Source organism: Sceloporus occidentalis, unplaced genomic scaffold, assembly GCF_023333645.1.
Source record: "Sceloporus occidentalis isolate IW3139 unplaced genomic scaffold, rSceOcc1.0.p SCAF_1, whole genome shotgun sequence".
In the NCBI taxonomy this organism is placed as follows: Eukaryota; Metazoa; Chordata; class Lepidosauria; order Squamata; family Phrynosomatidae; genus Sceloporus; species Sceloporus occidentalis.
In genome coordinates, this window is record NW_028316981.1 from 123,374,646 (window position 1) to 123,398,042 (window position 23,397).

Here is a 23,397-nt window from a genome sequence, read left to right on the forward strand (position 1 = left end):
CGTGACATCATCGCTCCGAGCCAGGGCGCTTAGTGCGCCCTTTGCGCGGAGCAGGAAGGAGCTCCGTTTCGGAGCTCCTTCCTGGTTTGCGCCGCTGGGCGCAGCCTTCACACGGCTGCGCCCAGCGACGCAAAGGAGAAAAGGGCCAAGCGGCGGATCAGGGCCTCAGCGGCTGCCGTTCTAACCGCTGAGGCCCCGATACCCCAGGGAAAGGGGCGGGTACAGGCCGCCTCAAAGGGGCGGTCTGTAACACGCCTAAGAAAGTCTGACTTAAACAGTAAAGTGACAGAAACTGGTAGGAAGGAAGTCAGAATGAATGAGTAAGATTGAAAGTATGAGTAATATAAGAATAGAAGAAGTAACAATATAAGATGGAGAATGAAGACTGGAAAGTATGAGTGGAAAGGGAATATTAGATAATAAGAAGAGAGTGAAGGATTAAGTAAGTGAAGAGGGTTTGTGTATGTAGGTGAAGGTTAGATTTAGGGAAGAAGTCAAAGAGATAGGAGGATTAAGATAGTAAGGGAAGGATAGAAGAAAGGAGAGGGAAGAAGAAGGAGGTAAAGAGATGAAAATGAAAAGTGTTGGGAAAGGTTAAGTAAGTAGGAGGTAAGGAAGAAGGAAAGGTAGTTGATTGACATATTTTTCAATTCTCTATTCTGTAATTAGAATTATTGGAGTTTTGTATGCATATATGGAGTGAAGGGTATGTATGTATGAAAATTTGTATGTATTGTATGTGTATTGTTATATGGTTTGCACTAATAAAGCTGGTTTGCAATAATAAAGCTATTTTAATAATATATTTTTTAAAAAAGCTGTGTGTGATAAATGGCAGTTTACTGTGGGAGGGGGAACTGTAAGATATGAGGAGTGATGACATCACAGGGTGAAGGCAACCAAACAGTTAGAGGACAGCTAGAAAAGAAGATTCTAGACAGTTGCTGGACAGAGACCGTTGAGAGTAAGAAGCTGAATAGATGCAAGGTATCGGCTTTTAGCCTTTTTCTTAGTAAGAAGATACAGGTTGGGCTGAAATGATCATTATTTTGTAATTTATCTTTAAGTCTGTGCTTGGAGGGCCAGTTGCTCTCCATATCTTACTCTTTAATGTTCATTTCCTCAATAATAAACTCTGCCTCTTTCTTCATCCCTTTTCACAGCCTTAGCTTGGCTAGTGCTTTTCTGATTGTCACTTACCGGTAGAAGTCCCAGCAATGTCCCAATGCATTGCTGGGGTGTAACAGGTTAATCATTGGGTGGTGGCAGCAAGTTGTTTTTGGGATTAAGGTGGTCTCAAAGGGTCCCATCCAGCTCAGCAGGAGTGGAGGGGGACCACAGAGAACCTTCCCATGTTGGCATTGGGCTCCTCTGCTTCTGTCTTATTCCCTGGGAGGGAATTTAAGACCAGGTAGGAAGCAGAAAAAACCATCATCCTATTATAGTCTGAATGGAGAAGTGGTTAGGCTTGAACATTGCTAAGAGAGATGCAGCATCCCCAAGGCATAATTAAAATAACAATTAGTATAACATAACACTATTACAACAAAGTAAATACCATTTAAGCCAGCAATAAGGAACATATGGACATTTTGGCCAATGGTGGCTGTGTCATGTCAGTGGAGTGATTAGACCACTCTGGGTTTTAGTCTGAAGTATAAAGGTGCTGAACTTCTTTCAAGAATTGGACCCAGCACTTGAGAAAGCTCCTTTAAAGTTTGGAGTAAAATCCAGTGTGGATTCACTAATTTACTGACATGGAAGCCCACCAGCTGCTTATGTTTTGGGGACTCAATAGTTCTGTTCTCTATGATCCTGGAGAACAGGTGAAGTGCTCATATCCACTGTCTTTTCTGTCTCTGTCTAATACAACCAGGTAGTTCTGTTTTACAGGTGATCTACTCTGGCAACTAGTGTAAAGGTTTTTCTACGCACAATGCACTCTTCTGTGTTGTTGCCAGACTGTATATTATGTATGCATGGATATTTACTTTAGATTGCCATAAATATTAGGTTTCTAACATACACTTAGCCAACTGAAAAGGACAATGGATTGCAAGTCAGCTTGTGGTTACTTGAACCAATAATCTCTCTGTGCAGTTGACATTTCAAGGGAGGCATTTAAGATAAGTTCAAAAATGTTATTATGTTTAAGAGAAAACACTGTCAAACAGTTGGCCTTGGGTGATCTTTCCTTCTAAGTCATCTTTGTTGAATACCGGTGACATCTGTTGGCAAGTTGAAATGAAATGTGCCTTTTCCCATATAATCAGCATGACAGTTGACTGGGCTATGCTTTATTGATTTTCCTCTCCTGTGTCATCACCATTTGTTAGATGACCTCTGATTTATATGTGTCTAGAAATCACATGATTTCTATGTGTTTATAGAGGATTTTTCCTCTAGGTGCACAGGCCGAGCACTCAGAAATACTGTATCTTCTGCATTGGGTTTTTCTTGTGATAAAAAGCCAAATGTCTCACTTCTTACACTGCCTAAACAACTCCACATGTGCTTCACTATGATTCTGGAATATGAGTGGCTCAAGGTCAGTGCAATGTTTTGTGAGTCCACTGTTGATTTTTTCTTTTTCTTTTTCTTTTTCTTTTTCTTTTTCTTTTTCTTTTTCTTCTTCTTCTTCTTCTTCTTCTTCTTTTTTCTTTTTCTTTTTTTTTTTTTGCCCCATAGGAATTTTCACTGAGTATAAGTAAACATATTGAGTGGCCATACATTGCTGGGATTTAAGACAGTAAAACATGCCCTGCAGGATTTGAAAAACACCTGTGTACTGTAGCATTCTGCTTCCAGTAGCAGCCTCCCAGATGGAACTAGGAACTTACATATATGGCAGACACATATACATAGCAGTGAAGGAAAGAGAGAGAGAAAGAGAATCTTGCATAAATACCATAAACTGCATAATTATAGCAGTTTAATCCCAATTTTTCTACCACTTTCCAATGGAATCCAGGAATTTATAATTTAGGAAAAACTTAGAATTCTCTAGAGTTCATTCTCTAGCAACAATAAATCCCTCACAAAACTACAAATCCCAAGATTTAGGATGGAGACATGGCAGTTAAAGTGGTATCAAACTGCTCTAATTAGTTGATACTCTGAGAGAGAGAGAGAAACTAATGTATCCAAAGAGGGCAAAAAAGGGTACAGATTTGCATGAGAAGTGTGGATGGTAATTTGCACGTGTAGGCACAGGGCGCACATTTAGAAAGGATTACCAGGATTTAAATAGTATGGAAAGAGATCTTATAGCATCTTTGAGAAAATGGTACAAAACACACTGCAGAAATAATTCAGTTTGAGATGGCTTTAACTACCCTGGCTCAGTGCTAGGAAAGTCTAGGAACTATAGTTTTGTGAGACATTTAGCCTTCTCTGTCAGAGAGCTCTGGTGCCAACATAAACTTTTGAACATAACTGAAAGAAAGAAGTTGGTAGGCATAGTTGAGAGAACTGTGGCCTCTGTGATCCTCAGGCTCCTTTGTAGGCCCCAAGGCCCCAATGACTCATCTAACTTAGGCTTCTGAGACTGGATATCCTTCAGGCAGAGAACTATGTTCTATAAAGCTCTATAAAGGGGGTGGGCAAGTTTTAGCCCTGTTTGGGCTACATAACCACATTTTTAGCCAAACAGTGGCTGAAAATCTACTACAAAAGTGCCAACTTTCAGTTGATTTTCAGCTGTTTTATTTTCCCCTGTGGTTTCAGGGAGGCTGTACTGTGCTGTGTTTTGTCAGCATTTCAGATCATCTTAGGATGCTTTATGCAGGATTAAAAAACCCCAACCAAACCCTGGAGGTCCAAGGGCTTGTGTGTGTGTTTGTGGGGGGGGGGGGTGTTGAGGAACCTGATAGTCATGAAAGGATTTGGGATAATATGTGGTCAAAAGGCCATACATTTGACATTGCCACTCAATAAAACAAAGCATATGATCACACTGTTCATGCAAGCAATTGTTTCTATAGAGAATTATCATATGCTTCAGTTAATATTTTGAAGTACAGTCTTAATAACACAAGGTATAAGTGAGTTATACTCTATTAAAAAGCAACCTTTTATGAATATCTGGATATTAAATGCTGTATTGGTTAAGCAATGACATCTCAAGACATGTGGTTGTCAAAAATAGACAATTCCAATGTGGTGGTGGTGATGTTACTACTACATTTGAGCTATACTCATGTATCTTGCAGTAAGCTTTGTTGAAATCAGTGGGACATCTGAGTAGGGATGTGTAAGATATTACACTGTAAATTACAATAGATTTTTTAATCTTTTAATGGCATCCAATTTGTGTCTTTGGAAGTAAGCTTCCTTTCCCTTGCTATTTCTCCTCAGGCTTCAAAACTCATTGGTTCTCTTATTTGTAAGTAGGACTTCTTCCATTGCATCATCCTCCCTGCTTTCCTTTGACACAAGAACCTTGACTGGATAGACATCTGCAATCATGGAGCTGGTAGGCTCTACCTTGACAGCAACCTACGCCCATCCTAGACCAACCGCAAATTTCCTGCCAGCCATCAGCACCATGGCCTCGAGTTACAAGAACCGATTCCCTCACTATGCTCTGACTCACAGCTTGAGTCTTCCTTGGAGACCAAGCACCTACTACAAAGTTGCAGCCATCACACCAACCTTGGCCCCCTTTTCCAAGAGTTCTCAGGGGCTCACCCCAAGCTGTGCACTCCCCTTTGTCTCCAACAGAACAGCCCTCTTTACTAGATACACTCCTGATGACTGGTATAGGTCTAATCTGACTAACTACAAGGAGTCAGAGTCATCCCGGAACAATGCTGAGAGGCTGAGGGTGGACACTTCCCGGATGATTCAAGACAAAGACCAGCAGACCAGGAAAACCCAAAACGAATCCACCAAAAATCTGGGACAACGTGTCAATGACATAGTGTTTTGGAAATCAGAGATCAACCATGAAATAGATGAAATGATTGGAGAAACAAATGCTCTTGCAGATATGAAGAAACGACTAGAAAGAGCCCTGGTTGAAACGGAAGGGCAACTTCAGGTAAATGAGGTCAATTCCACTGATATACACTAACCCCTGCTGTGATTCAGCCATTCCATTCTCTTATTAGGTTTCCTATGAGCTCACTGGAGGTTACTGGGCAATTATCCAGATCTTCAGTATATGAAATCCATCATAGCAAATTACTGCCAAACACACCAAGGCTGTGCCTGGCTTTAAAAGGACTATCTTTTCAAACCCCAGTATTGTACTGTACTCCCATTTTAACTTCAGCTGCAAATCATTTCATCTTGGCTCTGTAAACACTGCAATTTCAGCAGGAATCAAATGAATACTGTATCTCACTGTATTTGACTCCAAACTGAGAAGAAAATCAGTTCTAGTTTATTGAGCCTTCTCTCTGAGCCATGACAAAAAATATCAGTAGGATGAATGTAGATACAAGCCATAAAGCAGCATTTAAACCATTAACAGCACTTAATGTTATTCTGCAGCAAGCAACAGGAATTAGTAGAATAAGCAGCAAAAGGAGCTGAGCAAAAAATCATTGTTCATCCTTAACCCCAGGGGTGGGCAAATCTTGGGGGTTAGTAAGATGCAGTGGCACCCCAGAAGATCTTGGAGGACTGTACCCCAGCTGTATCTTCCCATTTTTTAAAAAAACAGGAGTGTGTAGGGCCCATAAAATGGTCCTGGGGCCATATGTGGTCCCACTTTGCCCACCCATGTGTGCGTGTGGCTTCAATCACCTGTTGACTTAAGGCAACTCCATGAATTTCCTAGGGTTTTCTTAGGCAAGAAATACTCAGAGGTGGTTTTGCCAGTTCCTTCTTCTGAAATATAGTCTACAAACACCTGGTATTTCTTGGTGGTCTCCCATCTGCTTAGCTTCCAAGATCAGATGGAATTTGGTGCCTTGTAATTTCCAAAAGGGCAGCACTGCCAAATGGCGTAGTAGGTAGATAGAGAGCACAACAGATAGTATTACCCACTCTAAAGTGTATTGACATAAGAATATTTCAGTATGGGAGGTATGTTAACACCATGGAACATATTCAACAGTTACATAACATGCTACTTTAAATAATAATGATAAAAAAGTAACTTTTATCAGAGTTTTATCTAATGTTAAATAGGTAGCCCAGGAATGCTTACTTCACCGAGAGAAGAGGATGGGCATCGATCTTGTGCATGATGATGTAGAAAAACAACTAATGACGGTAAGTTCATGCAATACCATGAATAGAGGAAAATGGTATTTCCAGGGTAGCTGTGTTAGCCATGCAGCAAAATATAACAAAAGCAAATGAAAGCAAAATAAAATGTCATTTTGTGATTTTGTTTATGAAGTTGTTTAACTCCAGGACTGGCTAGTGATACAGTATAATGATATAGGTGCTCTGAGTCCATCTTAAGCTCTGATTTGGCTGTTTGGTTGTATCCTAACCTTCAACCAAGCGAAGTGCTCTCAGGGAGGCTAAAATGGAAGCATTCTGCATTATTATTATTATTATTAACCTTTATTTATAAAGCGCTGTAAATTTACACAGCGCTGTACATACAATCTTTTAATTAGATGGTTCCCTGCCCTCAGGCTTACAATCTAAAAAGACATGACACAAAAGGAGAAGGGAATGGTGGTGGGGAAGGGGATTAGGTCCAGCAGTTCATCTCTCCCTCTGAGGCCTGGACCAAGGCAGATGGACTGGAGGGAGGACTTGGCTTCTTGGAGCTAGCCTGCCTCCCTCTCCCTCAAGATGGTGGATGAAGGGAGGGCGTGTCTTCTTCCAGGCAGGCCTCTTGGAGCTCGCCTGCCTCCCTCTCCCTCAAGATGCATGATGTTCCTCTCCTCATCTTTTCTGATATTAATAGAAAATGTGGTCATGACGATGGGGAGGCATTTTAGCACACATCACATATATCAGCTATCCAGACTGTAAGTCTTCCTGATCTTGGACTGCAACTCCCATCATCCTCTACTGTTGGCTATGCTGACTAGGGCTGATGACATCCAATAACTCTGATCAGTTCTTGAAGTCCAGTAACACCACACTCCACTGCCCTGGCATAAATGCTTCTTTACACGGTGGGAAGCAGACACAAAGGAAACAGCCTTTTATATTAAAAAAAAATAAAGAATGTCCATGGCCTCCTTTTGCTGGTTACAAAGAATTACTTTTAAATCAATGCACACTGATGATTTCATCCACTGGGGAGGCAGCAAGTGGGTGGACAGAGGGATTATAAGAAAATCAGAATTAAGTAAACCTATAAAGAAATACTACATCCTATTACAGGCAATATATGAAAAACGCCCATTTATTCCTCTAATACTTGTTGTTGCATGTGATTTGGGAAGGAAACAGTTTGGTCTGGAAATAGAATTTTTTAAAAACCCTCAAGAAATAACTGTGTTCAGAGTACTGGCTGCTCACTGCATGTCCAGTAACTCCTGGTCTTCCTGTAACTTCTGAACAGCATTTGGGAACCTCACTGGAATTGCAGGAGGCAGGAAGTATCCCAACAATAATTTTACATCTCTTGGTGCATTCTCGGACGTGCCTTCCTGGCCTTGTCTTCCTTTGTACATCCTTGTACATCCTGCCTTGTAGTCCTACCTTGTTTGTGCTTTCTTCTCTCAAGTGTTTACTTCTTTGGCAGCCCAGCACTAGTTCCCTTTACTCTATGCACTATCAACTCATGCATAAAAATCTTCCGTATATGTGATGACTGAAACTTTCCCCATCTGGCTTAGGAAAGTAATTTTTTTGGCACTGCAGTCCCCAGAATCCCCTAGCCAGCATAGCCTCTGGCCCTGCTGGCTGGGGGGTTCTGGATTTATAGCCCTCCTCCCCACAAAAATCCTTTAAAAGTTCTGATCTGGACTAATAAATTTGAGGTTTGGCTGAATTTCTAGATTAAGGGAAATAATAGTATCACTCTATTCTGCTTTGGTCAAGCCTCACCTTCTATCAAAGTTCTGATCTGGACTAATAAATTTGAGGTTTGGCTGAAATTCTAGATCAAGGGAAGTAATAGTGCCACTCTCTTCTGCTTTAATCAAGCCTCACCTTCTATCAGAGTTTCCATCAGTTCTGGGCACCACAATACACAAAAGATGTTGACAAGTTGGAGCATGTCCAGAAGAGCATGAACAAAATGGTGACAGTCTGGAAACCATGCCTTTTTAGAATTAGCTTAGGGAGCTGAGTATAGTTAACCTGGAGAAGAAAAAGTTAAGAGACAATCTGATAGCCTTCCTTAAATATTTGAAGGGGTGGAGCAAGCTTGTTTTCTGCTGCTCTAGAGAATAGGACACGGTGCAATGGATGCAAGTTACAGGAAAAGAAATTCCACTTCAACTTTAGGAGGAACTTCCTGATAATAAGACCTGTTTGAAGTGGAACACTCTCCCTCAAAGAGTGGTGGAGTCTCCTCCTTCAGAAGTTTTAAACAGAGGCTGGATGGCCATCTGTCAGGGATTGCTTTGATTGTGTGTTACTGTATGGCAGAAGGGGGGTCAGACTGGATGGTTTTAAGGTTTCTTCCAACTCTATTATTCTATGAAATAATGCATCAAACATACAGCCACGATGGGATAGCTATCTTTTAACTCCCCTCCAACCCCTGAAACCCACTTTAAAAGCCAGGGACCAATCTTCAATTCTGGTGTGACTAACCCACAATATACCTTGCTTAACACAGATTAAATAAAGTCCCATTTCGTTCCCAGAAGATCCAGAATCCTGGATCCAGAGTGATTATAGTGTGTTCCACTGTGCCGGCCACCTGCACCACCACCAGCATGAGTCACTCGCTCTGAAGTCCGAAAAAGGCATCGAGTCACGTGACTAATGCTGGGTGCCTTGTTTTTTGGCCTCAGGGGGAGCAGCCTAACCCAGTGGCACTGGCAATGGGTGGTACAGTGGGACCCATGTGTAAACAGTCACCCAACATTGCTCTGGACTGCTGAGGTAACAAGGGGACATTGGAGTAGCTTCGGAGTCAGAATACTCCAGCTGCTTCCGGTGTATTCTGGCCTGCACAGACATCGCTCCAGTCACCTATCTGGAGCAAGGGAAGATTTTACTGCTGCTGCAGGATGATATGACCAGCGCTTTCCCACCAGCAAGTTGTGACAGGTTGACACAGGGGTCCCTACTTCTGCTCTCTGCAATGTCAGTTGTTGACAGAAGGGGGATGGTCATGCCATCATGCAGCACCCCACTGACTTTTAAGGTGGGTTTCAGGGTCATCTCTGGTCATAGCAACAGTGCCACAATTGCAAAAATTAAGCACCTACAAAGTCTTATGTCTAACCTACTTAGGCCATAGTAACTGATTAACAGGATACCGACCTTTATGTTTTGAGCCCCTGAAATATACACGGGATTAGGTCCTGCTGAACAGTACTGAATCAGAGTTCTAAATATAGTTCATGGCCAGTTTACCTCTACTATAGTAGTGATAATCCAGATGTTCTGTATGATGTTCACCTATTGCAACACTTATTGGTAAGAATGGCACATGGCCAATGCAGACTTTTTGCACAATGTCATTTTAAAACTCCAGTCAGTTTCTTATTGAAGTGAGTAATAAATCTACTGATCAGGCCATGTTTCTAAGCCTTTGCTTGCTTTTGCCACTTTATTCCAGACAACAAATCCTGTTCTCTCTGCTATAGTAATGTGTTGGGCCAGGTTTACTGTAATTTCTTCCAAAGTGCTTAATAGCTCATGAAGGCAAGTGACATCCAATTAAGCTGGATGCCAGAAGCTATCTGAGACCTACTTTCATCCAAAGAAAACAAGGTGTTTTCCAACCAGGAGTGCCACATGGAAACATTCAGTCCTAGAGAGCTTCATTTTTCCAGTGGTAAAGGCATGTGGGCATCAGAATAGCTTCAGGCATTAAAAAGGTTTTGAGAAAACAAAGAGGAAACACAAAGTGGAACACACTCCCTTAGAGAGTGGTGGAGTCTCCCTCCTTGGAGGTCTTTAAGCAGAGGCTGGATGGCCATCTGTCAGGGATGCTTTGATTGAGAGTTCCTGCATGGCAGGGGGTTGGACTGGATGGCCCTTGTGGTCTCTTCCAACTCTACTATTCTATGATTCTATGATTCTAGTTGGTGAGGATGACTGGTTGACAAGTGGATGGTAGAAGCAGCAGCACATGGGCCAAATTGTCCACCCCAAATTAGCATAGATCAACCATGGATCTGCAACCTGGTTTGCATCCAATATCACCTTTTGTTAGATCGCTCCCACCTTGCTTAAATCTTACCAGGTGTGTGTGTGTGTGTGTGTGTGTGTGTGTGTAGTCAGGAAATAAGCCATGACAAATGAATGAGGAAGGAAAAGAGCCACTTAGCTGAGTCCTGTTTTTAGAACCAGGTCTACTTTGATGAATAAAAATCACAAATTGACCGTCTCCTTACATATTAGCATTCAATGAGAGTTTTTATTTAAAAGTTTATTTAAAGTGGTGAAAGGAACAGAGGGGTCAGTGGGTGGCGAAAGAGATCCCAAGCACACACAACGAGTGATGGGATAATGTGGTCATAGTTTTTATTGGTTACAGTTTACAGAATTTGGCACAGCATAGAGCAAAGATTCAGTTACCAAGTGGTCAGCCTGCTGCACTTACTGAAGAACACCGATATAGTAATGCAATCTGGAAGCCCACTATGGTGTGTACCAATATATGGCTCCCTCTCATCAACAGGGAGCAAGAATGGCATATTAGTTCTGAGACAAGAAGAATCCCCATCCTCAAGGGCCGTTGAGGAGACCACCTTATGGAGCCCCAGAAACGGGCCTGTCCCAATACCCAAAATGTCTAACACAATAAGGTTGTGATGGGGGAAAGCATGTAGCGATGAGGAAAAGTATGTGGTATAATGATGGCATTCTAGCAAACTGGGAAGTGAAAATCCTGTAAACGTAATGTCATTTCTACCCACAGATAGATTTTTTTTTCCCCAACACAATAACTGGCAGTTGAGTCATGGATGACAACCTAAAACTTTGGAATAATGATTAGGAGAGTTCTGATCTAGTGATAAGGCCAAGCAATGCTGCAGGTCCCAGTGTATACTACGTGAGATCAGACCTCAGAGGAAATGCCTCTCCCAAGTCTGCTGCAAAAAATCCTGCCCTTAGAAACCAAACAGCATGGCTTTGACTGATGGGGGTGAGAATTCTCAGCAGGCAATGCAGCCATGCCTGTCAATTAAATGGGCACACTATGGGCCAGGGGAAAATGCAGTTACCTGGAAAGCTAATATTCCATATTTGATGGCAAATTGCATAAAGCAATTTATAACAAGTACATACATACGTTCCAACTGTCCCAGTTTAAACAACTTTAATGATTCTGGATTTTCTCCCTCTGTAGCGCAGGCTTCATATCAGAAGTTTGCAGGTGGTGTTTTGTATGGATGTCATGAGGAAGGGAATTCCAAAGGATGAAATCTTGCTGTGTCTCACTTCCAATTTCCTACCAAACAATCAAAAGAAACTCTCAGCCAGTTTTTGCCAAACAGTCATGAAAGAGGACTTCCAGGGGTTGTAGCCTTCCAGGGGTTGATTGCGACTCCCAACACTCTTAAGTGCTGGCTATACTGGTTAGGAGTGCTGGGACCTGAAGCGCAATAGCATTTGGATTCCCGACCCAGGATGACATAGACGGAGCACCTGGGTTGCATTTGGAGTTACAATGCTTACACAACTCTCCAACATTTCATAAATGAAAACCAGGGCACACGTGGCCAATCAGCATCAGAGGGTGGTCAAGGTGGTGAGAGTTATGAATTAGGAAGAAGCCACAAGCTAGGAAAGGTTGCAGCATGTTTGCTGCTCCATTGCTCCATTGAAGCCTATGGGGCTTGAATATGCACAAGCCACCACTTTCATATTGGGGGGGGGGGGTCCAGAACAGATCCCCCGCAAAAACAGAGGACCAACTGTATTTTTTCACTTTGAACTCACTTTGCCATAATTGAAATAAGCTGAAGACATAGGGAGAAAGTGGAAGAAGGAGAGAGAGAGAGAGACTGGGACATTTTAGAAGCATTTGAAAAAGTGGCATAACAGAAGATTAACCAAGACTGTCCATGACAAACAGGGATAGTGGGAGAGTAAGTGCTTAAAGAGGTCATGGGAAGTGGGCATTGTTTGTTTCTTTCAAATAATGTAACTCATGTTACTTTCATTAGTCAAGAAAAATGTTAACAAGGTTCTTCTTGTTTTATTTATTTATTTATTTTTGCTTTAATGACTTGACCAGGAGGTTGATGTCATCCACTCGTGCCAAGAGAGAATGAGAAGATACTTCGACAAAATAATGGCCCAGCTTGCGTAAGGAAATATTTCATCTCTACATTCCTCAAATGGACTTTAATAATAAATTCTGATGTGGGCACCTCATCAGTATTTCCCATAGTGCAGCTTAAATGGAAGAAATGTGTCCAAAAACCTCTTTGGTTTTCTTGTTCAGCAAGACCAGAAAGAAACCAACTGTCACTGAGTGATACAAATGTATCTGATTAGAATACTTGATAAAAGACATAGGGGCGAAGTAGACCACCCTGAAGGGAGCGGCTTGCTGCCACCTCTTTGAGCACCGGATCAGGGCCAGGGCAACCACACACCACAGCTCCGATCCAGCATTCTTTCAGACCAAAAATAAGTGGCAAAATATTGTTGCTGCAGTGGCAGAACTTTTCATTGCTCCATTTGGCATGCAGCATGTGAAACACCACGCCTCCACGCCACCCCAGTGCCAGTGCCTACTGCCGGTCTGTACAGCCCCTTAGATAAATGTTAGAATACCCCAGAAGTTAATTCTCAGGGACCTTGGAGAAATTCGTCCTACTTAAGAAGCTGATCAAAATTCCCCTGTAATACATGAATGTTTCAAGTCAGGCCCCACCTGGAATATTGTGTCCAGTTCTGGGCACCACGATTTAAAAAGGATGTTGAGAAACTGGAGCGTATCCAAAGGAGGGTGACTAAAATGGTGAAGGGTCTGGAAACCATGCCCTGTGAGGAATGACTTAGGGAGCTGGGGATGTTTAGCCTGGAGAAAAGAAGATTAAGAGATGATATGATAGCCCTTTGATGATTTGAAGGGATGTCATATTGAGGAGGGAGCAAGCTTGTTTTCTGCTGTTCCAGAGGCTAGGACCCGGAACAATGGCTGCAAGCTCCAGGAAAATAAATTCCACCTCAACATTAGGAGGAACATCCTGACAGTAAGGGCTGTTCGACAGTGGAACAAACTCCCTCGGAGTGTAGTGGAGTCTCCTTCCTTAGAGGTCTTTAAGCCGAGGCTGGATGGCCATCTGTTGGGGATGCTTTGATTTGGATTTCCTGAATGGCAGGGGGTTGGACTGGATGGCCCTTGTGGTCTCTTCCAACTCTATGATTCTATGATTCTAAGTACCCAGATGGGTATATTTTTGTTCTTATCTTCCACTGTCCCTCTTTTTATGGTCTTGAAACATTTCTCATAGACAATTTGGAGTAAACCTTCCTGACAACATGTCAGACACTGGTTCAGCACTTGCATGACCTCTTCTAATTCAGATGATAAGGAACAATTATATTGCATCAGTATATTGATGGCCTCTCCCGACAAGTCCCCTGGAGTTCTTACCCGGTGTCTTCATACAGTTATTAAACGGAGTAGGGGTTAAGATGAAATTTTGTGAGGCCTCAGAAAGAAATGTTGTGGAGTCAAGCAGAAACCCTCCAGTCTATCTTCTAAAAACAACTCTGCAGATAGCAGTAAAACCACCTTGTTCCAGGGTCCAAGAAGAGACCATGGTCAATGGTATCATAAACTACTGAGAGACCTAGGAAAATCAACAGTCACACACATACTGTCTTGTTCTTAAAAGAGGTCATCCATCAGGGCCTTCAAACCATTAAGTACAAAAACCAAGCCTAAAGACAGAAATGAATTAAGGTAGTCCATGTCTTCCAAAACAGCTTGGAGATAGCACTACTGTATCCAATGTCAAGATCTTCTAGGTGAAAAAAAGTTTAGAAGGATATCAATTTTCAAATATGTTCTCCATCATATTTTGAGACAAACTTGAGGGGTGGAGGCAGCTTGTCAGCATCTGACCCAACTAACTTCAGTTTAACATGCAGACAAACTGTGTGTTGCAAGAAGTGGAATTTCCCATTGGTTCCAGACTACTTCTGGGAGCAGGAATTGGCACAGGCTATAAACTCAGTTTAGAGTTCCAGCTGTAAGCCAGGCAGTAATATTTATTTTAAATATTTGAGATCTTGACTGTGTATTTATAGCACAATTATTAGCTGGGTACAGGGTACAAATAAAATGGAACAAAATAAAGAAATATAAGACTGCAATTATATTATATGAAAAGCTATAAATGTGAAATAAGGAATTATGTTTCTAACAGCTGAACATTCATCTGTTGCAATGAAGATTATATACAAAAATACTGATAAGGGGTCAAAGGATGGTCAGTTGTTTCGTAACTACTTGTAGGTGTATGCAGAAGTCATAATTCCACCTCACCTTTTAACTCTCTCTCTTTCTATAGAGCTGATAGGGCAGCCCAGCATGAGCTGGAGAAAGACCTGAGTGACAAGCAAACAGCTCACCGAATCGATGAAAAATGTCACCATCTGAGGAACACATCTGAGGGCATCAGCTATTATCGGGGCGTGGAGCGAGTAGATGCTACGTGAGTTGCCATGTGCACAAGATCCCTTAGAGCAAAGGAGTGCAGATCTTCTGCAATAGGTCATGCTAATGATAATGAAATAATGGATCAGAAGGATCATTCCCTTGGGCTTGTTAGGGAAGCCCTTGTATACAGGTTTCTGCAACACTACATCAGTGGCTCAGATGACATAAGGCTGAAATTTCAATTTTTTTTTCCCATTCATCTTAGGAAAAGGCCACATACAGGCCACATGTATCCTGTGTACAAACATCACCACCACTGCTGGCCTAATTCTGTGGTCCTTGCTGCTGGTTCTGAGATGGCTGAATTTGACACTGCCACCATGGGCAGAGGAAGCGGGGAAGAAACATATGTTTTTAAAATGAGGAATTTGGCAGAAATGTATCTATAGAAAAATACTTTCAGTTTTCTACAGGCATCAGATAACATAGTAATTAATCTCTGATGGCTCTTTTACATATGCAAATGATCACCTGATGCTTCATTCAATGAGTAATAATCATGGATGCATATATGGAAATCATAAATAAACAGTTGTTTGTTGCCTGAGCTTTTATAAAAGCAACAGTCTATTCCATTTGTGACAGCAGACAGTGCCCATAAAGCTTAAAGTTCACCTACATATGGAAAGCTGGAGCAATAATGTGGAACAACTCATCATTATGAAGAGCTTGTTCCTGCTCATTTATAAGTAGCCAGAATACATCTGCATGGACATGGGAAGTTTGAGTTATGCCTCTGCTTAGGCCATGCTTTCATTCCTGTTTTATATTCCATCACTCAGACTTTTATTTCACTGAATTCTGTATGTAGATTACAAAAACAGAACACAGTTGCATGGCTGCATATTTCCTTCCTTCTTTTTTTTTCTTTTAAAAAAATAGAGATGCATGATTTATGCATAGACGATTTTCACTGCACAATGTGAACTGAGAATCCCCACCATTTTTTAAAGCAGAGATAGTGTGTGAATGATATTACATTTTGACTGACTTGAAAATAATCCCAAAATTTCTAGCTGCTGTTTTATTTACTTATCTTGTATTGAAAAATGCTCCCTCCCTCCTACCCTTTCTTTCTCTCACCATAATCTCTATATATAACCTAGGAAGATTCTTCAAGATTAACATTCAGAAAAATGTGCACAAAAGCTGTCTGGCCTGTCCCAAATGAGTACATATGCAACTCCTAATTGTGCAATATACTAGTATTCCCTCTATTTTGTTCCATAAGGATCTACGCAAACTATGTACAGACTCCATTGTTTGTCTCTTCTTGTGCTTTCCCAGGATTTCTGTGCCAGAATCCTGGGCCAAGTTTACGGATGATAACATTCTCCGTTCTCAGAGTGAGCGGTTTGCCACCGCCAAACTCAGGACTGATATTGAGACGGTGCTCGTGGTGACTGCCAATGAGATGTGGAACCAATTTAACAAAGCAAACGTCGCCTTTACCAACCGCATTTCAGAAACAGCTGATGCCAAAAACAAGATTCAGACTCTTCTGGCTAAGGTGGAACCAATTGCTCAGCTCCCTGATTGGGGTTAACTGCTTTCTCCTTGCAGGATGTGGCTCTGTTGCAGGAGTTGTGTGAAGCTCCGCAATGTACTTGCTTTAGATTGGCAATAGAGCCCCTGGAGGATGGGTTAGTAAGGGTGGGTGGTCCTACCTTTGAGCGTCAGGCTAGATACTGAACCTAAATACCCTGAAGGCACCAGATCCTGTCGGATATTGAAGTTAATCAGGGTCAGCTGTGAGTAGTACTTGGATAGAAGACTGACAACCAGGTGCTGTAGGCTATATGTCAGAGGAAGGAACTGGCAAAATCACCTTTGCAGATTCTTTATCTGAGAAAACCCTATGAAATCTATGGGATCACCATAAGTTGGCAGGGGACTTGAACACACACACACACACACACACATATATACACAAACCTTTCGTTTCTTACAAATCTATGAGTTTGTAAACCCAGCATTAAAGAAAGCATCATAACTTAAATACCACTTACACAATACCTCACGAGGCATTCTCCCCATTCAACAGCACATATTGTGCACATGGCTGAAGAGTAAATTAACATTTTGTGTTGTTAGTGGGGGTGGGGACAAAACCCCAACTTTTAAACCGTTTTATCAGGATGACTGCAGTTTATTTTGCAAGGCTATTTGAACACATGCCGAGTGATTTATGTGAGTAAATGCAGGGTAGCCTGGTGTGAGTGTTGGACTAGGACACTGGGAAACCAGAGGTCAAATCCCTACACAGCAATGGAAACCCACTGGGTGACCTTGGGCAAGTCACACTCTCTCAGTCTCAGAGGAGGGCAAAGACCAGCCCATTCTGAACAAAGTCTGCTAAGAAAACTCTGTGATAGGTTCACCTTAGGGTCACCACAAGTCAGAAATGACTTGAAAGCATACAACAACAACAACAACAACAACAACAAGTGATTTATAATTTGTGCTGTTTTATGGATTTGCAGCCTTTATGGTGCAGTCTGGGAACAACTCATTGCACTGAGTGTAACTTGCTTCTGAGCAGACATGCATGAGATTGCACTGTTTTCTTTTTAATAGTTTAATTTTTGCTATTCAACAGACATTTCTCATAGTGTATATGAGCATACAGTAGTATTTTACACACACACACCCTGTTGGCTTTATAACCTACTAGTTTTACTTATTAGAAGGGAGGTTCAAAATGTTCAAAGGCCTTCATATGCTGTACCTAACTGTAATCAGCTTTACATCTTTTCCTATAAGAATCCATGCTTTTTGAGGGATTTGGGGGGATGTTGTCCAAAAAAGAAAATTATTCAAGCTCTCACTTTGCTCTTTGTAATTTTTCTTTTAGACAGAATATAAACTCATCCTGGTTGGGATATTCTGGGAACAGTCAGAGTGAGTCCAGAAAGTAATACTCCAGGCTCTGATTCAGTACCATGGTATAGCAGAAGGTGTAGTTAGGCCTTGTTGAGAGACTGGACCGTGAAACCTCCCAGCCCACACTCTTATGCTTCCTACAGCTCACCAAATTTTCTGAGACGTGTCATGGATATAGAACTCTTAGGTCTTTGCTGTCATTGGTTTGGCTTATTGGACAGTGCTTACCATGAGTAGGGTGTGAAGCAAAATAAATATGAGGAATAATGGAAGCAAAGTCACTCACTTCTTGAGGGCTGTTCTGGACCTGTTCTTGAGCTGTAGTTGCAAACCATTCAGAACTATTTCACTGGTATAGCATGCTCTCCAATTGTTCTAATTTGGCAGACATAGTCCCAGTTAATACTTCGTTGTCCCATTTTTTCTGATACTTTGAAAAAGTCCTAGCTTCGCTCTCTCTCTCCCTTTCACTTCCCCCTTTTGTCTTCAGCTTACTGCAAGTTGAGGCTGCTGTCATACTGTGAAAATTAATGCAGTCTGACACCGCTTTAACTGCCATGGCTCCATCCTATGGAATCCTGGGATTTGTAGCTTCTTGTTGCACCACAGCTCTCTGACAGAGAAGGCTAATTATCTTACAAAACTACAAATACCATAGTATTGAGCTGTGGTAGTTAAAGAAATGTCAAATTGCATTAATTCTACAGTGCAGATGCTTACTCTCTTATTCTCTCCAAACTTCAGACATTGCAAGAAATCTTTGAGACAGAGATGACCATAGAAGCAATTCAGAAAGCCATCAGGGGGAAAGGGTGTGCCTTGAAGGTGGCCCAAACTCGCCTAGATGAACGTATACGGAGACCCAATGTAGAACTCTGCCGGGACTCTGCCCAGTTACGGTAAGGGAAACCAGATGGTTAGTTGTCATATTTCAAGGTGGCATTGTGGGGGGCATGCAATGTTGTGCATTTTATTTTTTATAAGTATCTATGCCCTTGAATACTTTGGGGAAAAGAACTTTGGAATTTGCCTTGTATTGGATTAATCTATCTATCTGCACTAGTATTGTCAATTCCGATAGGAAGCAGCTCTAGACAGTATTTTCTTCTATTACCTGCTACCTGATTTTTCAACTGGAGACACCAGGAATGAATATAGTACCTTTCTGCATGTCAAGTGTGTGCTTTCCTGCTTTTCAGCAGTCCTCTCCCTGCAAAATAAAGCCTTTAATCTGAAATCAGGTTTCTGAAATCAGCCCATCAGAAGTAGTATTTGCCAGCAGATGGACATTTCTGCTTGCAAAAGAAGCTTCTGTCTGATTGTAAGCCCATATAGCTATCAGATCTTTTCAGTTAGAATAGTATTGTAAGTCTGGTGCTAATCCATAAATAAGGGGTGAAACTTTTTATTAGGAAACTCTGAAATTCTGAGTGGGTGGGATTGGTGAATAAACTATAGGAAAATTTAGGAATGTGAAGAATATTCACAAACTTTCTTGTTCTCAGGAAGAAATGGAGTTTTGACTGAGACACTAAGTTGGGGGAAAAAACTGTTATAAGTTTTTTTTACCCCTGTAGGAAAGAGAAATTACCATCGTCTGTCCCCCTCATCAACAGCAATAGCAAAAAAATAGGTTTTTTAAACATGCAACTATATTTTGTGTAAAAAATCCACGTTGTGAAATTTTCACAAAAAGCTTCAAAATGCATCAATCAATTGCAAAATGCACAAGAACTCTTGTAATCTCACCTAAAAGGGATAACAAATAAGTGAAGATTTACCTCTGTAGGAAAATTGGCTTCATCTTCTGTCACAACAGCAAATAATGGTTTTTTTTCCACATTTCCTTTGAATTCTTAGTGCTGACAACAAATAAATCCAGGTTTGACACTGTAGGATTTACATTCAACTTAGTTCACTGAGATCCAGCAAATGGGCTTCAGCTTGGTACTTTGGCTGCATTCATTCACCTTTCACTTACTCTTTAATATGTGGATTGTGCTGGCTTTTGCCTACTCACAGTAGTTGACAGAGGAATGTGAAGCTCATAAAAAAGAAACTGACAAACCAGAATACTAAAATGTGAACAGGAAACCACAACTTTCCATTCTTCTTCTTTTCCCTTTCCCCTAATGGTGCTGCCTGTCGCACTGTCATTTTTCCATAATTCAGTCTACAAATTTTGTCTCATTAGTTTCAGGGGGAAACTGCATTCTTTCTGCTGTACTAAAAGAACTAAATTATCATGCTAGTTTTCTTATGGAAAGCTAGCCTGATGAACATCAGCCTGAGAAAGATCATTGGTATCCATAGCATTCACAGGTGTTTGCTTTGTCTTTAATAAAAGCAACAGAGTCTTGTGGTACCTTAACAACTAACACATTGTCATTTGTTATAATTTGTCATAAACTTTTGTGGATTAGAATTGCCTGGTCAGATGCATTGAGCTGCAGCTATATATACAGATGAGTGGGTTGGCATAAACAGTGAGGTCAGTGGGAAATGAAATGACAATGTTTATTATAATATAGTATCAGCTATGATAATTCACCAAACAGTATTTTGTGGTGCCACTGAGATACAGAAGACAAGTTACAGTAAAAAGACTGTTTGCTGACCTGAATGTACTAACATCCTTTCTTGCTGTGTTCTGCCAGCCTTGTTAACGAAGTGTATGAAATTGATGACACAATCCAGGGGCTTCAGCAGAGGCTGAGAGATGCAGAAGATATCCTCCAGGCTCTGGTTCATAACAAAGCCAACCTGGAGCATGACCTTGCTGTCAAAGCAAATTCACTCTTCATTGACCAGGAGAAATGCATGGGGATGCGGAAGACCTTTCCCAACACACTGCGGCTGGTGGGGTACACATAGGAAGGAGCTGACTGCGAAGACATCTGAGGGAATTTAGGAACTACTTAAATAATAAAAAGTGTGTCTAGGGAGGTTTGCTCTGTTGCACTTTTATGAAGTTTTATTTTTGGTGATATGTCTATATTTTCATTTATTAAAGAATGCTGTGCACATGAATTATCTTGTGATATGGCTATATTTTCATTTATTAAAGAATGCTGTGCACATGAATTATCTGATCTTCTGTTTGGTGTGCTTAGTTTGATGTTTGGTGTGCTTCCCTTCTCTTCTAGCTGAATGGGATTTGCCTTTATGGGATCTGCTAACACGTAAGTTTGTTTTGGGCAACCAGTTGGTCAATCCTTTGAATGTTTACTTTGAAGTAGATTTCATTGATCTCAGTTAGGCCAGGTGCTGGCAAACTAAAGCCTTCCAGCTGTTTGTGAACTGCAACTCCCACCATTCCTTGTCAGCATAGCCAATGATGAGGAATGCTGGGAGTTGCAGTCCATCAACATCTGGAAGGCTTTATTTTCCTCATTCTTGAATTAGAATTACTCACAGATAAGTATGCCTTAGAACAGTACCTTGCACGCTGGCTGCATAGCATGAGCTACTTGTTCATGGGCAGTGAGGAAGACAGATTGCATCTTGCCGTCTTTTCCTTTGGCCAAAGCAGATGACTGATTCTAACACTTTCCTATCATAGTGGTATGTGTGTAAGCCCAGTCCCTGGACTGGATTTTTAGAGTAATAATTTATTTCCCCCCTCCCTACTTTGTAATTTTAAGCCTCACAACTGGAGAGACTTCTATTGCATTAAGCCTAATGAATAGGAAATGGCGCAAAAGAGTTTAGGGTCTAATCTGCACTGCAGAATTAATGTAGTTTGCCACCACTTTAACTGCCATGGCTCAATAGTATAGAACTATGGGAAAGAGAAGACTAAATATCTCACAAAACTACAAATCCAAGAATTCCGTAGCATTGAGCCATGACAGTTAAAGAGGTGTCAAACTCCATTATTTCTGCAGTACAAATTAGACCTGGAAATATTAAGTGATCAGGCTTTTTTTTCTATATAATTTTCTTCCTCACTTTGAGAAATACATTAATTGCTTTATATTTTATTACATATTTTTATGGTATGTTTGTATGTATACTACAACACAGTAAGAAGTGATCGTGTACTTTGATGTTCAGAGTCTGTTGATTATACTCACTGGCTCATCAACAGAGTCACCAAGGTAAATTTAGCAAAACGTCAACGTGATTTCTCATGGAAACATTTCCCTCTCTGTATGTTGGTATAAACAATGAGGCACCTCAGAAGAGAGCTGAAGATGTAACAAACTAGCCAGCCTTTAAATAAGCCCTTGCTATGAAGACCTGCAAGAACAACTTGCATCAAGAGCACAGCCAAAGTTATTTCAGTGAGTTTGGACAGATAAATTTGAAACACGAAGGCTTCCACTTATAAAACCACCCTCTGTAATTAGAAAGCCATATAATTGTCAGCAATTCCCCAAGATTCCCAAATTGGTCTATGATTAGTGTATCATTCCCCATTACATATCTGAAGAGTGGTGTCATGAGCACAGCTAAGATCCAGTGTGATCACTCCTTGGCCAAAATAGATTAGAGCAAAAAATTTACACACTTTTTGATATTTCACTGGATTTTTTTTTAGTTTATTTTTAAAGGGCATTTGCTTATTTAAAAGATTGTTATACTTTAAATGTCATGGTGACATACAAAGTAAAAAAATAAAACCAATGAAAAACAGTAAAATAGATAAATCAGCACATCAAAAAAATTGTTGTAATAAACAGCAGTAGCATTAGGACAGTGAGGAAAACAAGGGTGAAGAAGAAATATTGAAAATCAATGTTTTGCTGAAAAGAAGGCCTTCAGCTGTCTCAAAAATGATGGAGGAGGAGTACAACACGTCTTTGCAGAGGCTACTCTACAGGGTGCCAATCTGCAGGGGTGCAGCTACAGGGATGGCATGATGAGGGCATTCTCTCTTCCCCCCAATGAAATTTCCCTTTAGTCTTTAGATTTCTAGCATTCCAGAGAGTGAGAAATTGGAAATCATTCACACTTTGAACTCTTATATTTGTGGTTTGTATTCCCTTGGTAACTTTGCCCTACCCTTATCTTTGGATGCCTTAACTGTATTTTGAAACAGGTCAGCTGAAGTTTTGTTCCTGCAGTGCTAGAAATTTGGGGACTAAAGGAAATTTCATTTGAAGAGGCAGAATTAATATTTGGGGGGGGGGGGGGGTTACTCTTACTTGGCCTCCATAGCTAAACCCTCTATAAGAGATTCATCTAGCTTCTATATAAAGTACAATCTGAAGCAGGTCAGCCATGGAAGTGCCAGTGATGGCCATGTGCCCTGTTTACAGAGGACTCTCCCATATTTGATGGGGTATCTATTTATGGCCCACATCTTGTTTACAGTGAAAAGACAATCCAAAGGTATTTATTTGTACCCTGCCTTTTTCCAGCGATGGAGGCAGAGACATCCTCATGTGAGTTGCTCCCTTCTCATCACTCCACTAGGCAGGAACCATTAAAACATAGAAGGAGAAACAGTCTTCCAGATTGTGAGGTTGAAGATTTTCATACCTGGCATCCATAGTGTTTTGTGGGTTTTTTTGGGCTGTGTAGAAGAGGTAATTCCTGATATTTCACCAGCATCTGTGGTGGCATCAAGGTAAACTTCACATTAACTAGGCAGAATTTGAGTAAGCAGAGGGGTTCAGGCAGCCAAATGTCTGGTGCAGGGTTTTTTTGTTTTTTGTCTTTTAGCATTTATTCAGGTGAGCAACACTGTTCAGCAAAACACCTGCTGTCAAGGCTTCAGTTACAACCACCTTTATGTGGCTGCCAATGCTGAGTGTTAACACTGCTTCCTTTTTCTG

General features: G+C 41.1%; 1 protein-coding gene across 1 annotated transcript; it reads left to right on the forward strand.

The window, feature by feature from the left end:
- The first annotated feature begins 940 nt into the window (after positions 1-940).
- On the forward strand, positions 941-20,698 carry LOC149322081 (tektin-3-like). The gene is made up of 8 exons (XM_089507514.1): positions 941-987; positions 4,357-5,041; positions 6,139-6,222; positions 12,290-12,360; positions 14,583-14,726; positions 16,019-16,241; positions 18,359-18,513; positions 20,272-20,698. Exons 2-8 carry the CDS (start codon positions 4,466-4,468, stop codon positions 20,486-20,488), a joined length of 1,470 nt encoding a protein of 489 aa, XP_089363640.1. The 5' UTR covers positions 941-987; positions 4,357-4,465; the 3' UTR covers positions 20,489-20,698.
- The last annotated feature ends 2,699 nt before the right edge of the window (positions 20,699-23,397 follow it).

What these genes read in the sequence shown, in the direction of transcription:
- LOC149322081 (XM_089507514.1), top strand. Translation starts at nt 4,466, where the DNA reads ATGGAGCTGGTAGGCTCTACCTTGACAGCAACCTACGCCCATCCTAGA. An exon ending in AAACGGAAGGGCAACTTCAG is followed by an intron (nt 5,042 to 6,138) that starts GTAAATGAGGTC and finishes AATGTTAAATAG; the next exon opens with GTAGCCCAGGAATGCTTACT. An exon ending in AAAATAATGGCCCAGCTTGC is followed by an intron (nt 12,361 to 14,582) that starts GTAAGGAAATAT and finishes CTCTTTCTATAG; the next exon opens with AGCTGATAGGGCAGCCCAGC.